General features: G+C 40.0%; 2 protein-coding genes across 2 annotated transcripts; both read right to left on the reverse strand.

Annotated features, from left to right (window-relative positions):
- Nucleotides 1-1,445: 1,445 nt before the first annotated feature.
- il10 (interleukin 10) lies at nt 1,446-3,181 on the reverse strand (the record flags this gene model as incomplete). Its single annotated transcript, XM_083772256.1, has 5 exons — nt 1,446-1,541; nt 1,670-1,732; nt 2,330-2,494; nt 2,704-2,763; nt 3,014-3,181. The coding sequence occupies 5 exons, from the start codon at nt 3,179-3,181 to the stop codon at nt 1,446-1,448; spliced, it is 552 nt and encodes a 183-aa protein (XP_083628382.1).
- An 11,552-nt stretch (nt 3,182-14,733) lies between these two features.
- il19l (interleukin 19 like) lies at nt 14,734-21,079 on the reverse strand (the record flags this gene model as incomplete). The annotated part of the gene is made up of 6 exons (XM_083772257.1): nt 14,734-14,822; nt 15,870-15,932; nt 16,329-16,481; nt 17,091-17,153; nt 17,529-17,707; nt 21,046-21,079. 6 exons carry the CDS (start codon nt 21,077-21,079, stop codon nt 14,742-14,744), a joined length of 573 nt encoding a protein of 190 aa, XP_083628383.1. The 3' UTR covers nt 14,734-14,741.
- Nucleotides 21,080-21,811: the final 732 nt, after the last annotated feature.

The raw sequence follows: 21,811 nt of genomic DNA on the forward strand, positions 1-21,811 counted from the left end.
CCAAGCCAGAGAGCAGAGGTGTAAAGTATCTAAAGTACAATTTTGAGATTTTTCTTACTTTACTGAAGTATTTCCAGTTTTCAGTATTTTTACTTCTATTGCGCCACATCTCAGAGGCAAATATTGTACTTTTTCATTATTTGAAAACTTTAGTTACTTTGCAGATTTTGATTATTATTACAAAACCTACATTTACCACGTCAACCCTAGTATACTGTATACTGTTCGGCCATTTGAAAATACCAGAGCTTGTAGATCTGCTATTTTCAAAAGATCTGTACTGTATACATTTTATTTGAAAACTTGAAATGGGACATTCCGTGTAATGAGTAGTTTGAGCCTGTTACATTGATACACATACTTTATTCATAATAAATAAATACTGAATACAGACATTAAATTAGCACAGAATACAGGTGGTAAAAAAATAAATATCACAGGATACACAGTCAACAATGATAAATAATGCAGCATTGTGTTTTAGTTGCACACTCAACTTTGGCAACACAAAAAGCCCTACAGTGTTCTACATTGGTCTTGTACCTCCTAATTCCTGGTTTCTTTGCCAAGTTGATTTCTTAGTGAAACCCTAATTTCTCTTGTTCAAAAGTAGGTAAACACGAGGTAATACAGTCAATACGTCAATTGCATAGAAATAGTTATCTAGGATAGGATCATAAGTAAACCAAGAATCTATCAGTCTAAGCAGTAAAATATCAAAAAATAAATAATCTGTCCATTGAAACTATACAAACTATGCCAGGTCAACAAATGAACCCGACATCTGTCTACAAAACATCTCAAATAAATTACATTTTGACCTTTGCATAAGCCTGAAAGGTGCATAAACAGTTTAACCTATTAAATAAATATTAATATATTCGAAGGATTTGTACAATCTCTAGTCTTCATTTAACCATTTTAACCCATTTTGGTGTCAGCATTGTGTCGTGCTTTAGCTATTGAAAAATAGCAGATCTACAAGCTCATATCGCGCCACCGAGTGGCGCGATACGAGCTTGTAGGTCTGCTATTTTTGAAAAAATCGAAGAGCGACTGACATTTTTTTAATCTGATCTCAGGTCAGAATGGGTTAATCAGACCGGCGTGTGTCCAGTGGAAACCTCGTATGAATCTGATCTCAGGTCAGAATGGGTTAACCACTTTTGGCAATATATCTCAGGCACCAATTCATAAGCCCTGAGCACAATGGTCAGTAGTCAGAACTCGGCTCAATATGGACCCAAAATGATGTTTGCCCTCAGGACAAAATAGTACATTCAAACAACAGCAAAATTCCAGGCTTCAAGTAATCCAAACTGTATCAATAAGTTCTTCTTGGACAAAAAAACAAAACGTAAAATGTATATAAAGGATTGGATTGCTTTTTTCTTCTGAGATGAACGGATGTGAAGAACAACTTAGGTAGTGGACCATCTCTAAGCTCAGTGTCGCAGTTTAGAAGCCAGGTATGTCTCAATGTAATTAAAAAACACATCCAGCTCTCCCATAGCCTTATAAAGACCTCCATTATTCTCTATCTGTGGAGTGGACAAGCAAAGAATACTCAGTTTAGCAATGTTGTATGAATGCAACACAAACGCTTGAAGAAAACATAATTATGTTTAATGAGATTTTGAGATATCCAGCACTTTTGACTGACACTCACCTCGTTGTAAGTGGAGTTCAGGTTTTTGATGTCAAAGGGCCTCTGGCAGGAGAAATAGTTTCGCTGCAGGAAGAGAAGAGATGGGATTTTAGTATCGATATAGCCAGCAGAACAGATCAAATTGACACCGACAGTGTCATGGTGTTTGTGTGAGTGAGCAGGCGCTCACTTTCTAGATCAGTATAGTTCTAAAAATATATATTTCAAAGGCCCCACACAAACGGACTAATACAAATTAATTAAATAATGCTCATTGGCATTATTTAATTAATTAATTTAACTTTGCCTTTGTCAGTGCATATACTCATTGGTATATGCACTGACAAAGGCAAAGTCGTAAATAGGCTATTGTGTTACGACATATAAAAAGTGGATATGTTATATTGTTAGGCTCCACCACATCAAAACACAATATAACCCAAACTTCCTATATTGTGGGTTTACAAAAACAGCAAGTTGTGGATCATTAACCTATGGATCCATGAGTTATAACCTAATTTAAAGAACGAAAGAAAAAAAGGATATCTATTAGGCTAGCTGCACAGCACAGCCTTGACTATACATCATTAGCCCATTAAAACCGTGAAAGCATCTGTGTCATTTTAGATTTTAGTTATATATTATAGCAACATAAGTCTTTCAGAAAACTCTTGTACTCACGCATTGGATCATCTCTCTCTTGAGCTCATCTAAGATCAGCTCTATGGATTCCATATGCTGTGTGAAGTCCCTGATCTCTTCTGTCAATCCAGTCTTGGCTGATGGAAAAACTGTCCCCAAGTAAAACTCCAGAATTTTGTTCATGGCATAGCAGCCGAATGGACTCTGATGAAGAAATGAGTACATTTAATAATTAGTTGATTAGTTTGATAGTTGATACCACTCTTTTTTTTTAATGTTTTTTAAATTGTACATTTGGGTAAATTTGCCACATTTGCAAGTAACTCGAAATTTGAAATCAAATCAATAAAAACACTGGGCCTGGGGAGAAGAAGACTGTAAGAAAATGACTTAACAATAGAAGTGATACTCACTTTAAAGTAATTCTCCACATTCTGGTCTAGCAGTGCGATCTCAGAGCCGTCTTTGGCTTCCTGCAGAAACAATGGGGTGTCAGTCACATTGAAAGTGAGAAAATCATATAGCCTACTATTGCACAATACGTCAGATGTTGGCTGTTAGACAGTTCACTGCATTGTAGTCTACTCTACATACAGTAGGCTAGGCTATACCCATTAAGAATTAAGCAAAGTTTAATGCACCAGTGCTGCAAGACAAAAAAAAAAAAACATATTCATGCATATTAGGGTCTGTGGTTGGGTTTTCTAATTTAAAAATACTTACATAATAACCTCTGATCTCTGAGAAGCTCTCTCGCAGCTTTCTGAGTCTCACAGGGAATCCCTCCAAGAATTGGCAGCACTGGTCACGACACAGTGGCGTGCACCACAGCCCCGACAGCAAGCACAACGCAGTCAGCAGTGCCAAGGGTAGAGAAACAAGGGAAGTCATGCTCTGACCGTCTGCTATGGAAGTAGGCTAGTAGTGCGTCTGCACGTGGAAACCTTCTGAGAAGATGCTTGCTTGCTGGTTCTTGGACGGAAGAATAGAGGGTAGAAAAATCTTCTTGTCAAATTATTGGCAGAAGAGCAGATGTTGTATACCCTGCACTGTCCTCGGTCGCTGCATTTATAATCCTGTCCAAATGGGAATCCCCATTTGGGGGGAGGGCAGTAACTGGAATTGTTTCGGGGTTAACATAATATTCATCATGCAACCTCCTTACAAACATTAACGTGAATTGAGATAATCCTGTTGATTAATTGGCTTGAATATAATGTGATCATTATTATTAATTAGTTTTTCATCATTTGCATACTTTGAAAGGAAAGCTGATTTTCTGATTAGCATTGGTTAGCATTGCTTAACCCAATTGTTAAAACATTAGACATATTGACTTGTTTAAAGGTATATTCAGTGATTTCACTTAATTCAAATATCACTTATTTTTTTGTTTTGTTGTGATAATCCTCCCTACTATAGAGTGTGCTGGCCATATAAGGAGTTCCTCCCTGTCCCCAGTTAACCCCTGGGGGTCAAAAAACCTTAGGTTTCGTTTTTGACTCTCTGATTGGACGAAAGGCTGGGTCCCACAGCCAAAAACGAAACCTAAGGTTTTTTGAGTGAAATCACTGAATATACCTTTAAGCAATTGCAACGACTTAATGACACTAAAACGACTTTCTGATGGAATAAAAACATTCTTTAACATTCCAACTGTGTTAATGTGGCTAAAAACGAAAACCACCAAAAAAAGAAATGAATTGTATTTTCATCTATAACTGTATATCAACTGTGCCGACTTGTGGTTGAAATCACTGGACTGGGACACAAATGAGAACACGTTCGTGAACTATCGTTCTTTGAACGTGTTCGGGTACAACACTGCTCATCAAGCCATTCACTGTCCCTTCCAGGCCCTTGGATGGTGCATGCAGGCTTTGTACATCCTGGAATATAGACCACCGGGATAGAGATGTTTCATGATATAGAGTAAGGTCTCAACTTTGTACTGAGTGACCAACTAACCTCTGGAGAAGGAAGGAAGGAAGTTGACACATGCTATAGAAAAATGTCCCCATAGCACAACAGTCTCTGAGGCTCTCTTTGTGTACGTCAGACATGCACTTGCCCACCCCAGATATGGTGGCAAATTGTGATTGGCCAGCGTTTGATTGGATGGGAGATGTGCCATTGGTTGAGAATGAGATGACGTTGTATGATGATATGATTTTTGAACCTGAGGAAGTTGAATGACCGTCCTAAACGTTGCTTTAAATACATTATGCTACGTGTCGTGTACCAGGTCATCTTTTGTCGATGTTCACCATTTCACTCCCGCACTTTTAATCTGGGTGTGCAAAAGTGTTCTATCGACCGTGATTCATGAAACTGTGAGGCTAGACGACAGAAATGCCTCTGCAGATTTAAGCCCTAACCACACCAAAGGGTCCAAACGGTTGCAAGGAGTTGCATGGTGACCCTTTGGTGTGGTGTTTGGGCCATTGAATTCCATGCGTTGAATCACTTGGGACAACTTGGGACGACGTGTAGTGGGGTCAACGTGCAACAGGACATATCACACACCGCTGGGACAGCGCTAAAACCGCCTCGACCCTTTGATGTGGCTAGGGCTTTACACAGTGTCATGTCAACCCTATACAATAACCCCACTCTCTATTTTCTGACTCAGAATGACCACATGCTGTACGTAAGGCACGTTTATCTGAGGAAGTTGCTCAAGTTGCTCAATTGCTCGAAGTTTCCTCAAATATCACAATAATGCATGACCGTCATAGTCATCGATTTTCTTTCGGCCACAGTTTCTGACCCTAATATCCAGTAATGTCGGAACTACAGACTGAGGTGCTGTAGTCAGTTGTTGCTATTGAAACATTATTAGCCAGATGAGCATTCTTCTACTTCTACTAGATATACTGTACTATGTGTCGTTTTTTTTTTTCGTATTCTCCTTAACGGAAACAACGTTTTACACCTGTTTTACACAGGTCTGTAAACCTGTGATGTGACAAGTTGATTTAGCTGCATTGGACTTGAGGATGAAAAGTGAGGACCCCAGTGACTGGCCAGAATGTGATGATACATGATGATGAGAGCGCCCCTTACGTCACACAGGTGTTTCTTTTTGTAGTAACTCATTTTGCAAGCTCATGCGTGCGTGTTTGTGATACAGTCAGTGTGTTTGTGTTTATTTCCGTCTTACTCATCCACTCAGGCATTAACTAAACTCTGTAGTTGTAGCATCTAATACCTCTGGTTAGTCACTGTCGTTATCGCTGACAGATATTGAGATTGATCATTTGACTCCATCTCATATATGGATCACTCATAGTTCACAGTTCACACTATGTTCTGTTCAAGGTTGTACTTTATTGTTACATCTTGTGTACAAGTACATAAGAGTAAAACTTATTTTTGTTTGGCTTCCTTCAGACAATGCAGCATCATAGATGTCAGCAAACACGGCAAACAAAGGGATAGAACAAAGAGTTCAAAGAAAACGAGCAAACGGAGTAATAAAGAGTATTAAACAAGTTAAACATGTGCATGTGTTCCCTATTGTAGCAAAGTTAGGTCAAAGTCTGTGAACAACTGTCCCAGTAGGCTAGCTCTGGTCCATAGCCTAATGCTTCTATGATTCTGCCCTGCATTGGCTATGCTACTTTCACTTTTAAATCTCACATGGAACTCAGACCAGCCTCTCCTCTTTAGCGTAAATAAAAAGAACGTTTTTGCTGCTCACCAAAACAAAGGTGGGTCGTGTCATTAGAAAGCCTACTTTCCTTAGTGGGAGCACTCTGAGCCCCCCCACCACACGCATAAACAGTACTTTTTGGCCAGAAAGGGATTTTTTTTCACCGGAGGAAAAATATTCTCTATGAGGCAATTCTCTGGCCAATATCGGTAGAGGGCGGATTGGAGTAACTAAAAGTATTTTTTTTCCCGGTGGAAACAAAATCCCTTTTTGACCAAAAAGTACCGTTTATACGTGTGGTGGGGGGCTCAGAGTCAATATCAGGTCTTGCATGGGTTATGCTGCTGACACTGCTGTTGACAGGATACACAGCCTGTGAGAATGGGAAAGACGTCAAGTGATTTTCGCTTGACGTTTTCTCACGCGCTATTATGACTGAAAGCAACCTCATTTCTACACGAGATTCTGCACTCTATACCCAATAGTGATGGGAGATTAATCGGCAAACACATCGGTATCGGCCGCTTCTAGTTGTTTTTAGATTAATCGGTATTGGTTCGATTAATCAATCGGACCGATTAATTAATCGGTCTGTCTTTACAGATAAACAAGCCCAAAGTAACAGCTTGAACAGATCTACAAGCTCACAATATTAAATATGAAGGTATTTGTGACTGACTAGTCCCCACCCAGGGCAAGAAAGGACACAACACAGGGCAGCTTCCTTAAGTCTGTAGCTTTATTCCTCCAAGTCAAGGGAATAACAATTTGAAAGCATCACAATATTAGTTTACACAGGAGAGCAGATGGCTCTCCACTGTTCGGACAGAGGCTATCTCCTGAGTGTTTGTGGACATGACTGATTTAACCTGTTGTGCCTTGATCAAGTCCATGATGCACAACAGGTGTGCAGCCACACCCAGCTCTGAGTCCAGTTCTAGTTTGACTCAGGCCAGGTGTGACTGCTTACATCAGTCATCGTCCATCTCACAGTATTACATTTAAATCTGACTTCCCTAAGCCTGCAGTGCAGATACCCTGTTACATGTATTTTGGACAAAATTAATGTAGGTAATTTTTTAATACAGAATGAGATCATATCGACATCATCGGTAATATCGGTTATCGGCCATAACAGTAATTAATTATATTGGATATCGATATCGGCCAAAATGTCTTATCGGCATATCCCTACTATAGCTATTCTAGACAATTCTGCAGCTATGTTTCTACGTCCTTATACAATTATTTACAAGTCCCCCTCGTTAATTTACAATTCACAATTTTATTCACAACTAGTCAAGTCAAGTTCATCTTTTGCATAAGCTCAGTTCCATAGGCTTTACAGGCCTGCATTTTTAACAAAGGAAACAAAACAATTCCCAAGAAACGAAAGAAGCCCTTGACGGGAAAAATGCTCAGAGGAGCGAAAAGGAAAGTGCCGGGCAGACAGGAGTGCAATAGGTGCTGACTGTGGACACAGTCCAATCAAAACAAACAGTGTTGTGTTGGTGAGTACGCAGGTCAGAGTGGGTTATTATCAGTATCAGCCGGGCAACGAGGGCATCTGTATCCTTCACAATGCACTATACCATGGACACCACACCCATTCAGATCCTAGTACTTATAGTATTATTAAGCCCTGCTACTCATACACTGTTGGTGGTATAGATTATGATAGTAATAGTCTAAAAACACAAGATCATAAGAGAGACGAGGTCGTACAATGAGAGATGTCGATGTACCGTCTGATACAGATCAGTTGAAGACAGTTATTTTATTTAGCGAATTAAATCCTCCTTTCAGTCTTTGGACAGGGCAAAACGTCAATGATGTGCTCCATAGCTTGCTGCTCTCCACAAGCACACGGTGATCTTGGGTGGCCAAGCAGCAATAACCACCATAGTGGTTTTGTCTATATCTGCCAGGAATTTGCCTTATTTTTACACATTTTATTTGTATTGCACTTTTCATTCACATGGAATCCCACAAGTTACAACACATGTAGATCAATCACAGAACGTGATTGATGTGGTGCGTGTTACTGTCTGCTTAACAGCACGTTTTAAATGGGGTCAAATGTTGTCATGTGACAATCACTGAGTTGTGTGTGTGTGTGTGTGTGTGTGTGTGTGTGTGTGTGTGTGTGTGTGTGTGTGTGTGTGTGTGTGTGTGTGTGTGTGTGTGTGTGTGTGTGTGTGTGTGTGTGTGTGTGTGTGTGTGTGTGTGTGTGTGTGTGTGTGTGTGTGTGTGTGTGTGTGTGTGTGTGGTTTCAAATGTGTAAATAAAACATTTTAAAAATAGCAGATCTACAAGCTCACAGTGCATCACAAATACGTCGCGTCGCGACACAATACATTTTCGAATGAAATGCAGGTTGAACTGGTTATTGTATGTTTTGTAATAACAATAATCAAAATGTACTAAGTAACTAGTCACCATGTTAGTTGTCACCATGTTTTCGCTTTCTCAGAGTATCTCTATAGGGCATGGGATAGGAGGCGAAGGGTGACATATAACTCAATTATATTATGAACGTATGGCTGTTATTGAATGTTATTGTTTTGTTTTGCTGTTTTTGAATTGCTGTGTCTGATAATCCCATGTGGGATGGGTCAAGAAATTGTCTGGACACGAAAATAAAACATTCATTCATTCATTCATTCAGTAGCAAAGTTTTGCAAATAATTGTAGTGGAGTAAAAGTATAATATTTGCCTCTGAAATGTAGTGGAGTAGAAGTAAGTAGTACTGTAATTGGAAATACTCCAGTACAGTAAAAAAAAAAAAAACGTTTACTGTACACCACTGGTGTATGATGTGACAGTTCATCAGCAGATAATCAGTAGTACATGGGCGTGTACAGTCGGAAATGGCCCAGGAAACTATATGTTCACGCAATAATTGACCTGCTGCAATTTGTGACTTCATCACGAAACTGAAGTCTGCATGACCTGCATCTGAACTCTGTTCTGTACTCTCTTCTTGACTCACATTGATGTGATGGTGATATCAGATGGTGGCCTGAGACAGAGATAGAGATGTAGGAAAGGTGATTTTACATCCACACCAAAGCAAACTTATTTGTTGAAAATAGCCGATCTGCAAGCTCACCTAGCAACTCCTTGCAGCGTGAGGGCAGGCATTGAGTTGTATCTGCAACTTTTCGGTGGATGGCTAATGTAGAAGACAAGTGGCTAGCTAATGTAAAAAAAGTTCCTATCATGCAAAGACTTTGCTGCCCCCCCCGCCCCCCTGTAGCAACTCTGAGGACCTTTCCCAACGGTTCCCACCGTTCCGGACCCCATGTTGAAGACCCATGTTGTAGAAAATCATTCGTTGCCTGCATCTAAACTTCCATATAGGCTACTGTTATACCTCTTACATTGCTCCTATACAGTATATTGCATGTGAGACTGGGGAGATCCTCTTTAATAATTTAATATCCTCTTTTGGGGGGTAGAAATGCACACATCAGCGAGAACTATGTGGTTTATCCATTTCAAATCTTTCTATTTAATGCTGCTGAGTAAGCCAAATTAGGAGACATACTGTACAGTACGTAGTGCACGTGAAACTGTAAATATACTGAGCCAGCAAACCCACACCGCAAAATGGCACTTCCACTCGATCATGAACTATTTTCCTTTTTTGCAATACAATAATATTGATGGTTTAAAGTAAACCATGATGTGTCACTGAGCTATGCTTTACGGCAGGGATATAGGCAACCTATACATCCTGCACATAACATTCATTCAAACTCCCATAAATCTGAATGGGGAGGGAGTGTGGGGGTCTAGGAACCCTGTTCTACGGATCGTACTGTACATATGTTATTTACATTAAGCATAATGCTTATTATGCACGTTTAATGCAACTTAATGAGCACACTGGCAATTGGCATGTACTGTACAGTACATCTCCATGTGTGCAAAAAACATCTGTATATGTGAAGGTGTTAACCACAATTATGTAAGCCCTATTTTGGTGGGCTAGTTTCGCAATGTATAGGCATGAAACTTTTTTTTTTTTCAAATCTTTTTGATGAATCGTGCGAGGAATCATTTGCTGAGACATCAGTACCAATATGTACTGTACCATGCCAGAATATGATGATTATGATGGCTGAATGGCTGATTGATGGATTTAATACTTTATTATGCAGAAATGTAAACGTTACAGAGTACAGTCAAACACTTGACTTAGTCACTTGACTAAGGGAGGAGCAATAATGCATACAATTTATATAGCGCTTGTCAAGGTACTCAAAGTCGCTTTACAGAACCGAGAAAATTAAAACAGAAAATGAAACTAGTTAAAAAGTTGAAAAGGTTCAAAACTAGAGACCAAAGGTCTGAAAAGGTAGGTTTTGAGTGTGCTTTTGATCGTTTCGAAGGTGGGGGGCAGCTCTGATGTGAGTTGGGAGTGAGTTCCACAGTGAGTGGACTTGTGGGGTCCCAGTTGGTTGGCAGTGCTTGACCTTGACCTGGTTGTTGAGGGCTTTGTATGTGATGCTGAGTATTTTAAAGTCAATTCTGTACTTGACTGGGAGCCAGTGGAGTTCACGTTTTGGACAGGTGTGATCTGTGATGTGGTCCCTGGATCTGGTTCTGGTGAGCAGGCGGGCAGGCAGAGTTTTGTACATACTGTAGTTTTTTGAGAACCTTGGTGGTGACGCCATACAGGAGGCTATTGCAGTAGTCAAGTCTGGAAGTGATGAAAGAATGAATGAGTGTTTCAGTGGCAGGGTGTCATAGCATGGGACGAAGTTGCAGAGGTGAAAAAAAGTCCGTTTTGGCAGGGATGTGGTTGACACGGGGCTGGAAGGAGATGGGGTCAAGGATGACACGAGATTTTGAGGAGGGGGTGAGGGTGGCGAGGCCAAGGATGAGAATTTCAGATTTATTGCAGTTGAGCAATCATTTCCTCTCCCTTTGGCTAAAGGACACCATTCTTTTTCTTTTTTTTAAGGGAAGGGGTCAGGGCGAAAAAAATAAAACAACGTATCAAGTTATTAAAACATGAAACCAGGGTTTCTTACCAAGACTAATTTGCGATCCCTGTCCCTTATTTAGGCCTTTCTATACAAATATCTACCTGTTAAATGAGGCATCCAATTGTTCTGAGCATCCACTGTTACATTATGAGTTATGACCATGTGATGTGAACTGCTATTGTAAGATCCCTTTACCTAAATCATCAGAGTATTGGCTCAGGAATGCTTGAAAAAAAATATCCACAAATCCTAGGCTTCATTGGGTGTGTAATTGATAGAAAATACGTTATTTTTAGGTTAAATTGCTGTCCTCGGATAAATATTAAACACATTGGATTACTAGAGAAAGGCATTACAATGCATGGAAGTCAGTGAGAAGTGTTGAGTTTCCATTCTTGATAACTGCATAATACACACAATAATATAATTATTTCATTAGCTGTAGCTCCTCTAGCACCATCTACAGGTCAGGACATGGACATACAGTTGATGTGGGAGTGAGTGAGGATAGAACCATATAAAACTAGATTGTGTGTGTGTGTGTGTGTGTGTGTGTGTGTGTGTGTGTGTGTGTGTGTGTGTGTGTGTGTGTGTGTGTGTGTGTGTGTGTGTGTGTGTGTGTGTGTGTGTGTGTGTGTGTGTGTGTGTGTGTGTGTGTGTGTGTGTGTGTGTGTGTGTGTGTGTGTGTGTGTGTGTGTGTGTGTGTTCGTTCTCTATGCAGTTGAGAGTGAGAATTGTTGAAGTTTATGCATCGATGATGCTGCTGCAAACACACACAATAAACCAGAACCCCAGTCCGTGGCAGCCTGGGATTGTCGGTTATATACCGATGAAGTATTCTTTACTTAAGTAAAACGCAAAAGTATCAATATCCTACTGTAGAAATAGTCTGTTACAAGTTCCGTATTCAAGATTTACTTGAGTAAAAGTATAAAGTAGCCTATTGGCATCCACCAGTTCTCAGAATGTCCCATTTCTCAAGTTTGTAAAATATGTATAAAAATCCTTTGAAAATAGCAGATCTACAGTAGTTGTGAGCTTGTATTTTCAAATTTCCAAAGAAGTCTGAAGTGGTTTTGTAATAGCCTAATAATCAAAATATACAAAGTAACTATAACTAAAGTTGTCAAGGCTACAACATTTGCCTCTTGTAGAGAAGAAGTCAAATTAAAGAAGTATAGGCCTACTCCAGTAACGTAAAGAATACCTCAAAACTTTACTTAATCCATTTTGGGCGGGAACCCCTTTTGGTGTTAGCATTATGTTATGCTTTAGCTATTGAAAAATAGCAGATCTACAAGCTCATAGCACGCCACCGAGTGGCGCGCTACGAGCTTGTAGGTCTGCTATTTAAAAAAAATCGAAGAACGTCTGACATAGAAACATAGCTTTTTCAGAAAACTGTCAGGATGTAGAAGACATTTTTAGAATCTGATCTCAGGTCAGAATGTGTTTTTATGACTGCAGTTCAGTGTTAGTATTTAATAGCAGATCTACAAGCTCATAGCGCGCCACCGAGTGGCGCGCTACGAGCTTGTAGGTCTGCTATTTTTGAAAAACCGAAGAACGACTGACATAGAAACATAGCCTTTTCAGAAAACTGTCAGGATGTATAAGACATTTTTAGAATCTGATCTCAGGTCAGAATGTGTTTTTATGACTGCAGTTCAGTGTTAGTATTTAATAGCAGATCTACAAGCTCATAGCGCACCACCGAGTGGCGCGCTACGAGCTTGTAGGTCTGCTATTTTTGAAAAATCGAAGAACGACTGACATAGAAACATAGCCTTTTCAGAAAACTGTCAGGATGTAGAAGACATTTTTTTTTATCTGATCTCAGGTCAGAATGGGTTTTTAAGACTGCAGTTCAGTGTGAGTATTTAGTTACTTTCCACCACCGGAGAATCCCTCCGAAACGGAAGCTCTGGTCATGACACACACCGGTGCGCCGCAAAGACATACCGTTTCACCCGCTAAGTAAACATTAAGCAGTGCCAGCGGGAAGAGAAAAGGAAGTCCATGCTTGAACCTTCTACTATGGAAGTATACTGTCGTGCGTCTGCTCTGCATTTGAATTCTTCTGGCTGGAGAGAACAAGCAGAGGATCTGCTTGCTGGGTCTTGGACGGGATATCCGGTCTTCTGAATAAAACCTGTTCTTGGCAATAATTGGCAAAACAACAATGTACTGTACACCGTGTCACCGTACGTACTTTGTCCTCGGCTGCCACAAGGTGGGGAGGGGGAGGGCTATTACTGGAAGTGATGGCTGATGTTTTCTTTTTTTTTCGGCTTTTCTGCCGTTTTAGTGTGGCAACCAGACTCTAGTAATTGCAACACTTTATTATTCCACTAGAGTAACCTTTTTTTTGACGCGCTACTCCTCCCACAGTTTTGACTGTACGCACTTGAGCCATATCTCAAATTGACCGGCTTCATCTTTATGAATAATATTTGCATGTTTGTTATGATATGCACAATATGCAGCTTTTATGAGCACAGCACACCAGTACCTTAATTGGCACGGGCTGTCAGCTGTATCAAGCACTAATTTCATGAGCTACAATGTAACTTGTGCATATTAAACGCCACGAGGCGAGCTTTCAAATGCAGTCTCTATTTTGCAGTCTCTAGAATGCATCCAGAAAGTTATATCCAACTGAGAGAACACATTACTTCATGATTGTTTACAGTAATGCGCCGCACTGACCTACCACTGACCGTGACTGGTGGAACATACTGTTTGGTCAGGTGATGAGGGAAATGTTCTGTAATGCATGAGGAAGGCAGTGCATGCAAATCCTTGGCTCAGGTTTAACCCATTTTGGGCGGGAACCCCTATTGGTGTTTTAAACATTATGTTATAATTTAGCTATTGAAAAATTGCAGATCTACAAGCTCATAGCACGCCACCGAGGGGCTTGCTACGAGCTTGTATGTCTGCTATTTTTGAAAAGAATCACACCAGTGTGAACCAAGTGGTGCAACTCCCATCTATTGGTTCTCTGTATCGTTCCAATTTGTATCATTCCAATTTCTTCTCTGTAACGTTTCAATTTCTTCTGTATCGTTTGCGTCCAGCAGGTGGCAGCCATGTCACATACTTCTCTCGTTCCATGCTCAGGGGTACACACACACACACACACACACACACACACACACACACACACACACACACACACACAGGCACACGGACATTGTAAGCTGGATGTAGAAGTGGTTGCACCACTTAAAAATCGTTCAATCAGATCTTCATCAGGACATATACATTGTACAATGTACCACTTACTTACCGGTACTTACTTTACACATGCAACACATTTCATGTGAATTTCAAATGTATTTTCATTGTTTACCACTAGATAGAGCAACCACTGTTAATGTTTGAATTATGACCAGTTATAATATGAACATGAACTTGAACATTGTAAAAGTGCTATGAGCAGCGATAGAAAAACCAAACAAAGGTCAAGTAAAAATCACATTTTTAATAGATATATAAATATTCTGCAGTCTTTATATTGCATCATGAAATTAGAGTAACAGCCACCCCCGTCTACAGAGAACTCTACTGGACCATTTGATTCTTCAAATTAGTGGTTTACACGTGTACAAGTACATTCAAGTATTTCACATACAAAACAGCAACAGCTTTAAACTTGCTTACTTAAGTAGTGTGTCAGATAATGCTAACTTCATTCTCTATAGTCTCTACTGAATCTTTCTTTGAAAGTACTTAAAGGAAGTCATTAACTACGACCGTTCTGTGATCATTTGTTTCAGATCCACATGGCTCCTACTAGTGTTCAAATCCCTCCAGATATCCCAGTATGGTGTCCAGCTCCCCCAAAGCCTTGTGGACCGCCTGCTTCGTGCCCAGCTGCAGAGAGACGGACGGAGAACAGGTATTTCTGTTAGACATCCTCATTATGACAATCCCTTCTGCATGCAGCCAATAGTACTGATTTACATTTCTAAAATTAAATACATGTCCTCAGAATCACATTAGGCCAGAGGTATTCAGGGTTTTTCAGGACCACTCAGCTGAGAGGTCACACACACACACACACACACACACACACACACACACACACACACACACACACACACACACTACATATTGTACAAAATTGTGATGCCGATTAGATTATTATTTACACATTATCTATTGTGTTATTTATGTTTGATTCATGAATGAATTTTCATTAATTTAGTCGATCTGCAAGCTCACGTCGCAATGTTTCCCTCAGAATGTGGATGCTATAGTACCATACAGGTTCAAGTGGCTAGCTAATGTAAAATAAGACCCATGCATTATAGGCACATAGTGTCGCAGTCCCGTCCACTGCGAGGGCACCGGAAGATCATTTCCAATAATTGTTTTCCATAGACGTTTCAGAAAATATTTATTTAAAGACCTTTAAGCCTAGGACAAAGCTAACTCGGTTCCTGACAAATAAACATAGGCCTAACAATAAGAAATAGATAAATTAATAGATAATTAGAAAGAAGAAACAAGGGCAGTCTACAAGACTTTTTGTTTTTTGTTTTTCTTCTTTCTAATGTTCTAATGATATATTTGGCCCAAAAAATTGGGTTTGTTGTCATGAATTGTCAGCTGGCTTTGTCGGAGGCTTTAAAGGTCTTTTAAATAAATACTTTCTGAAACGTCTATGGAAAGATGAATGGGAAATTCTCTTCTGGTGCCCTCATTGTTCTGAAAGGTGGCGGGACTGCAACGCTCTATTAGACTGCCCTTATGGAAGTCAACGAAAAGCATTCTGGCCTTCGGGTCAATGACTTCATTATTTCCGTAGCCAGCTCCTCGGCACCATCTACAGGTCAGAACATGGACTGTTGATGTGGGAGCGAGGATATACTGTACACAGTAACTGTGGATGTTATAATAATCTAAATGGATATATACCTTTAAAAACTCAGCGTGCAGGGAGTCCATTGACCTCTGGGTTTCTTCTCCACAGTGGCAGTGCTGCACAACAGACGAACAAAATGAGTTGATTCCAACAATCATGTCAACAAAATTTGTAGAATTGAATGGGTGCAGTACAATTTAATGGATCACTTTTTAATGTGTGTGTGTGTGTGTGTGTGTGTGTGTGTGTGTGTGTGTGTGTGTGTGTGTGTGTGTGTGTGTGTGTGTGTGTGTGTGTGTGTGTGTGTGTGTGTGTGTGTGTGTGTGTGCGCGCGCGCGCATCTTGATGCATGTTATTCAAATGGCTTCAGGTTGGATTAGCAGCCATTCAGGGGCGCTAGGTAGAGTTTAGTTAGGATAAAAAGGTGTCATTTCTTTCAAGTATAATGTTGAATGTCTTTGAACAAAATGTGACACGTGTGTGTGTCTGTGTGCACGTGCGTGTCTACTTACACATAGTTTAAGCTCTTTTCTGATGCCGAGGAGAGAGTTAGCCAGTGCGCTAGCAGAGCGCCGGTGGTGTGGCTGAGACAAGCGGTGGCTGCTGAACACTCTCTCGATGTAGAAACGTAGCAGGAGGCGCAGGTAGCAACACGCCTCCCCCTCCTGACAAGGACGGGCCACAGGTCAAAGGTCAGACACAGCACATATATGTGCTACTTTATAATCGGTGGTTTTCCAAACCTTTTAGCATGAGACCCAAAACAGAAATCAGACGTTTGCCTGGGATCCAAACCTAGTGAGAATTGCAGTTCTACAAGCTCACAGCGCGCATTGTGAGCTTGTAGCTATGCTATATTTGCACTATACTTTATAAACTTCTGTTTATTTGTTTATGGAAATTATGCGATTGTTTCATTTTATTTATGAAATATAATTTTGAAATATTTTGAAATAATATATATGTAGGAAACACAAAATAAATATATTTTCTTGCGACTCACTGGAAACGGTGACTTACATGAATGATCACAAACCCAAATATTCACGGCTACACACGCACACACGCACAAGTCAGTCACTCGCTTTGCTTTGAATAATAATTGAAATAATATTGAATAATGAATATTGATATGATTGGTTGGTTGGTTGATATAGCGAGGTTCACATGGAAACAGTGTGGCTCCATCGTGGATCAATGGGTATATAAAGCCAGATAAAGAATAGCTTGACAGAGGTTTGAATCAGAAAGGACAGACAAAGCTATATGCTCACCTGGACACCCTTCATCAGAGGTCTGTTTAGAAGTCTCACTGACATCTCAGTGTCTCCAGCGAGCTGCATGTTAAAAAAAACACAATGATCGCAGGTTAGCTGGACAGAGGAAGTGGTGTTTGTGCAAAGCATGGTGACTTTTCTTTTGAATGATTGTGTATTTTGAGTACACAGGAACCCCAATGGAAACAAGCCATATAGGCTTTCTTGGAAAAATAATAATTTTAGCAGACCTACAGGTTAACTGTTCCCTCTACCTGTCAAAGTATTCAATCAATCAATGTTGTGATTTTATTGTTGATTGATATGCTTGGTTATTGTAGGGCTTTTTTTGTCGCCCTCTGCCGTGTGTGTGTGTGTGTGTGTGTGTGTGTGTGTGCGTGTGTGTGTGTGTGTGTGTGTGTGTGTGTGTGTGTGTGCGCATTTGATTAAACTCACAGCGGTCTCTCGTATTTCTGTGTAGTATCTTCGTAGTTCCTGTGTGTGGACGCTGACTGTGCAGCTGTCCACACTCAGTCTGCGGCCCTCGGCCACTTGGCACAGGTAGGCCAACAGGGTGAGACTGAGCACACACAGGAGAGACTGGCCAAACATCCGTTTATTCTGCATGGTATAATCTGATGGAGAGAATGAAACGGAGAGAAACTTAATTTTAAGTGTACAGATGTAACCAAATGGACAGCTACACATTTTTTTTTAGTATTTTTCTCCACTGTTCTATTAATTGTTAATAAAACATAAACTAAATAATATTTTATGTCATGTTTTATTTTCAGACAGTTCTGAAAAACTAAAATGTCAGATTTGGGTTCTAAATTAACGCTGACGAAACGGCGTTTTTGGTCGAGAAATACAGTTAATTGTATGTTTTTCGGGTTCAACTTTGATTAGAGACATGTGTTGCATGCAGTTGCATTTTCTCTGTCGGCGTACCGACAGAATCATTCAAATTGTCTTTCTTGTATGGTTAGTCACAACACATATTGCACAGCCGTCCCAAACAGAAATGACATCATGCTCAACACGGGTTACAAACATGCACTTTTCCGTTTTGTCACAACATTCCAGAATACCTCAGATGAACATTGTTTTGTGAGAAAGTAGTTTCAACTTCCTACTCCACCTTCTTGCGTCTAATTAAAAATAATTAAAGGGTCATGAAAACCCGACCCGTTGCGAGGTTGTCGATCTGCTAGTGCCAGAAGTCGGCCAGTGACAATAAATTAGTGAGTGTTACAGAGGCACAAGTTGACAGGTCTACATACAGTAAATCCCAATCTAGGGTGGCGTAAAAGACCTGGCACTAGAGGTCGATTCATTCTTGTAAAATACTTTAATTAAATGTATCATGCAACATATCAATAAGCTGAGTGTTTTCTAACCTAAGCTGCTTCACAGACCAGTTTACCCAACAAATGCAGTGAATGAAAATGTATATATTTTTAAGAAATCTGTTATTGAATTTCTTTAACTCCCATGTGAGGCTATAACAGTATGTTTAAGTGGTTGAAAGGGATTTTCTTTCCCTCTTGTATAACCATAATCATCAGACACTTTCCTAATGTAGGCTATAGCTTTGTTGTTCACAATTCTACTTTAATTCAAATGCCAAGTTCAATAAACGCACTGACAGTCAATGTAAAAAAGTGCTCATATCAGTACCTAAAGGTACAAGTACTAATATACTACAATGTATAAATGGTAAGAATCCTAAATACTTAAGCAAACTTGGGCTTAAAAGTAGAGACAATTTCGCATCAAAATATACTGTAAATATAAATATTATTTATATTATATTTATATTTATTATTTATATTATATTAAAGCAATGGATAAATCAAAATACTATATTATGTTTACTGAATTATAATTATTGATGCATTAATGTGTTCATCACTTTGATATATTTTAGCTTGTAAATATCCACTACAGATCAATAAAGTCTTATTTATCTGTTGATTTGTATGAAATAAGAAATATTTGTATTGTCGGGAAATGGTAATACTAAGTACATCACAAGTACCTCAAAATTTTAGTAATTGAGCAAAGGTACTTAGTTACTATAACACACTATTTAAATTCTGTATTTTCTTTTCTTTTTTCATAAATTAAAGCACTACTTTCAATTTGTATTCCCATAACCCCATTATCTGAGCCCCCTGCACTGTCCCTGATTGCTATTTGACCGAACGGTCTAGATGGAAAGATGGGTCAAATTTTAACTTAAAGCTATTATTATGAAGCACATCTTGACTCTATTACAGACACAAACTCATAAAAAATATTTATTTTTATAAAAAAAAAAAAAAAAAAAATCGGATCAGATCTATTCCTCCAGTCAGTCAACATCTTGCTGTTTCCATACAACTGAAATTGTCTCAAAATAATGTCATATTTAATGTAATAATGTGTGTTTCTGATCTGCTGTTTTTAAAGAATGTGAAAAAGGATCCTCTAAAATGTATCTTCTGTCAGACAGGTCCTCCCCTTCCATCTCCCACTGTACATCTATAGATACAGGACACACTGAACCACCACCAAATAGGTACCAAATAGGTATCCATGCATCCTTACCTGTTTGTGAAGTTGTTTGTCAGATAAGAAGTGTCGTGATGTGTCTCTGTGGGGCCATGCTGGGTCTACTTATAGTCACAGGTGGGGGATTCACCTGGTGTTACACAGGTCACACAGGCACGCACTTGAGCACTTGCATGAATTGTTTTACAGGAGAAGGAAGTGAATTGGATGGGGGGATTTTGCCTGATTTGTTCAAAGCGAGGCAGTAGGTTAGTAGGCTGTTACTGTAAGACATTTTGACATCTGAGCTTTCAGTTTCACAGAAATGCCGTATGGAACTATGGATCATTACTGTATATAATTTTTGGTTCCTTGACTTAATGCTGTCACCTGTAGGAATAACGTGTCCCTTCCACGCGCTACGTCCGGCCGGGGAAATTCCCCTCTGTCAGGTGAAAAGAAGCAGCTTGGACTCCTCATGCATAGAAGGAGGCATGAGGTCAGTCCGCTGCCCCCCCAGGTTGGCAGAGGAAGTGTAGCGCCCAGGATTACATTAGATAATTGGCACTGGGTGAAAAGAAAACTGGGTTACAAAATCGTGGGATAAAAATGTAGATAAAAAAAAAAAATGCTGTCACCTGTCTTGCATCATACTGTATCGGCTGTGAACTGAAATGCGTTTACTTTCGCTGTTTGTGATGGATGACTTCCTCTGGTGACATCAGTGACAGTGGAAACCAAAGTCAATAACATGTTGTGTACCTTCGTCACGCCGCGTAGTGAGCCGACATCACCACTAGCCTAAAGGGGAATGGGAGAGATATTAGGGTTTTGTCAGGCTGAGATTCTGAGCCATGCAGTACTGCTACACTCACCCCTCCTTTTGACCTCCCTTCACCAGGAAACCTGATCGGGGTCACATCCATCCATCTTCAACCGCTTATCCGTGAGTGATTGACTTTGCTGAACCTAAAGTTGGTTTTAATTGGTTGGAAATGGTATTCCTTTCCTTATTATGAGCTTCAGGCCAGCAACCCTCCGATTCACTCGAGGACAATGATATAAATTCCACTAATCACTTTATCCCCCATATTTTTGTTATTTACGTCAATTAAAACACCGAACAGCCGCGATAGGTAGATGCATAACATGGAAATACAATTACCTTAACGTGTCTTATCTTACAGTATATTCCTTTTCAATTTGATTCTCCATAAGCCCATTAAATGAGACCACCCCCCAATGGAAAGAGGGGTCTATACTGTAGGGTGGAATCAATTGTTTTCACTGTCTGCTTTTTCTTATTCCTTGAAGTGTGTATTATAAGCTCAGGGGTGGCTCAGGGGTAGAGTGGCCGGATGGCAACCGCAAGGTTCCCATTTCGAACCCGGGCTCCCCCAGAGTTAGTGTCGAAGTGTCCTCGAGCAAGACTCTAAACCCCCGATGTGCTGGTTGGTGCCTTGCTCCGCCATCGTTGTATGAATGTGTGTGAATGGGTGAATGTAATGCACAATCTATGTAAAGCACCTTGGATAAAGGCGGTATATAAATGCACCATTTACCATTTATGATTCAAGCACATCTTGACTGTACAAAAATCTCCAGTCGGTCACCATCTTACAGTTGTCATACAACTGGAATTCTTTCAATTATCCCAAACTCACTTTCCACGTTTGAAAGAATGTGAATAATAAACTTTCCCCAAAACTTCCCACTGATTTTCTGACAAACAGGTCCTTGTTGACCCCTTCACTGTACAGTAGGCCTACTGCTCGCCTATACCCAGCTCAGCCCACAAGGACCAGGGGGGCAGTCAGCCAGATATTTCGTGAAGCCTCATTTGAAATCGGTAGTTCATATAATGGCCTGTTGTGGCGCTGGACTGTCACTGGACCCAAAAAGCCCCATAGCTCCATAGAGGCCCATGTATTTTGGCCCAACTTCACCTAGACTGTATTACCTTAATAAACATGGTCATGAATACTTTCTTCTTCCAGTCACTAGTTTAAAGTCTCATTTCTAATGTCATAATATTCTTTTTGGAAAATTATGGTCCCATTAATTAAAATAATGACCATAAAGTCGCGTATGTTCTGAGGGGCGTGGCTACCGTTACCGTCTATGATCGGGATTCCCCTCCCACTCAAGAGTCTTCTCCTCCCACTCGAGTCAAAATAAAAACCAACGGAGAAGAAGGGGGGAAG

The sequence above is a fragment of the Protomyctophum parallelum genome, assembly GCF_964188405.1.
Source record: "Protomyctophum parallelum genome assembly, chromosome: 8".
Taxonomy (NCBI): domain Eukaryota; kingdom Metazoa; phylum Chordata; class Actinopteri; order Myctophiformes; family Myctophidae; genus Protomyctophum; species Protomyctophum parallelum.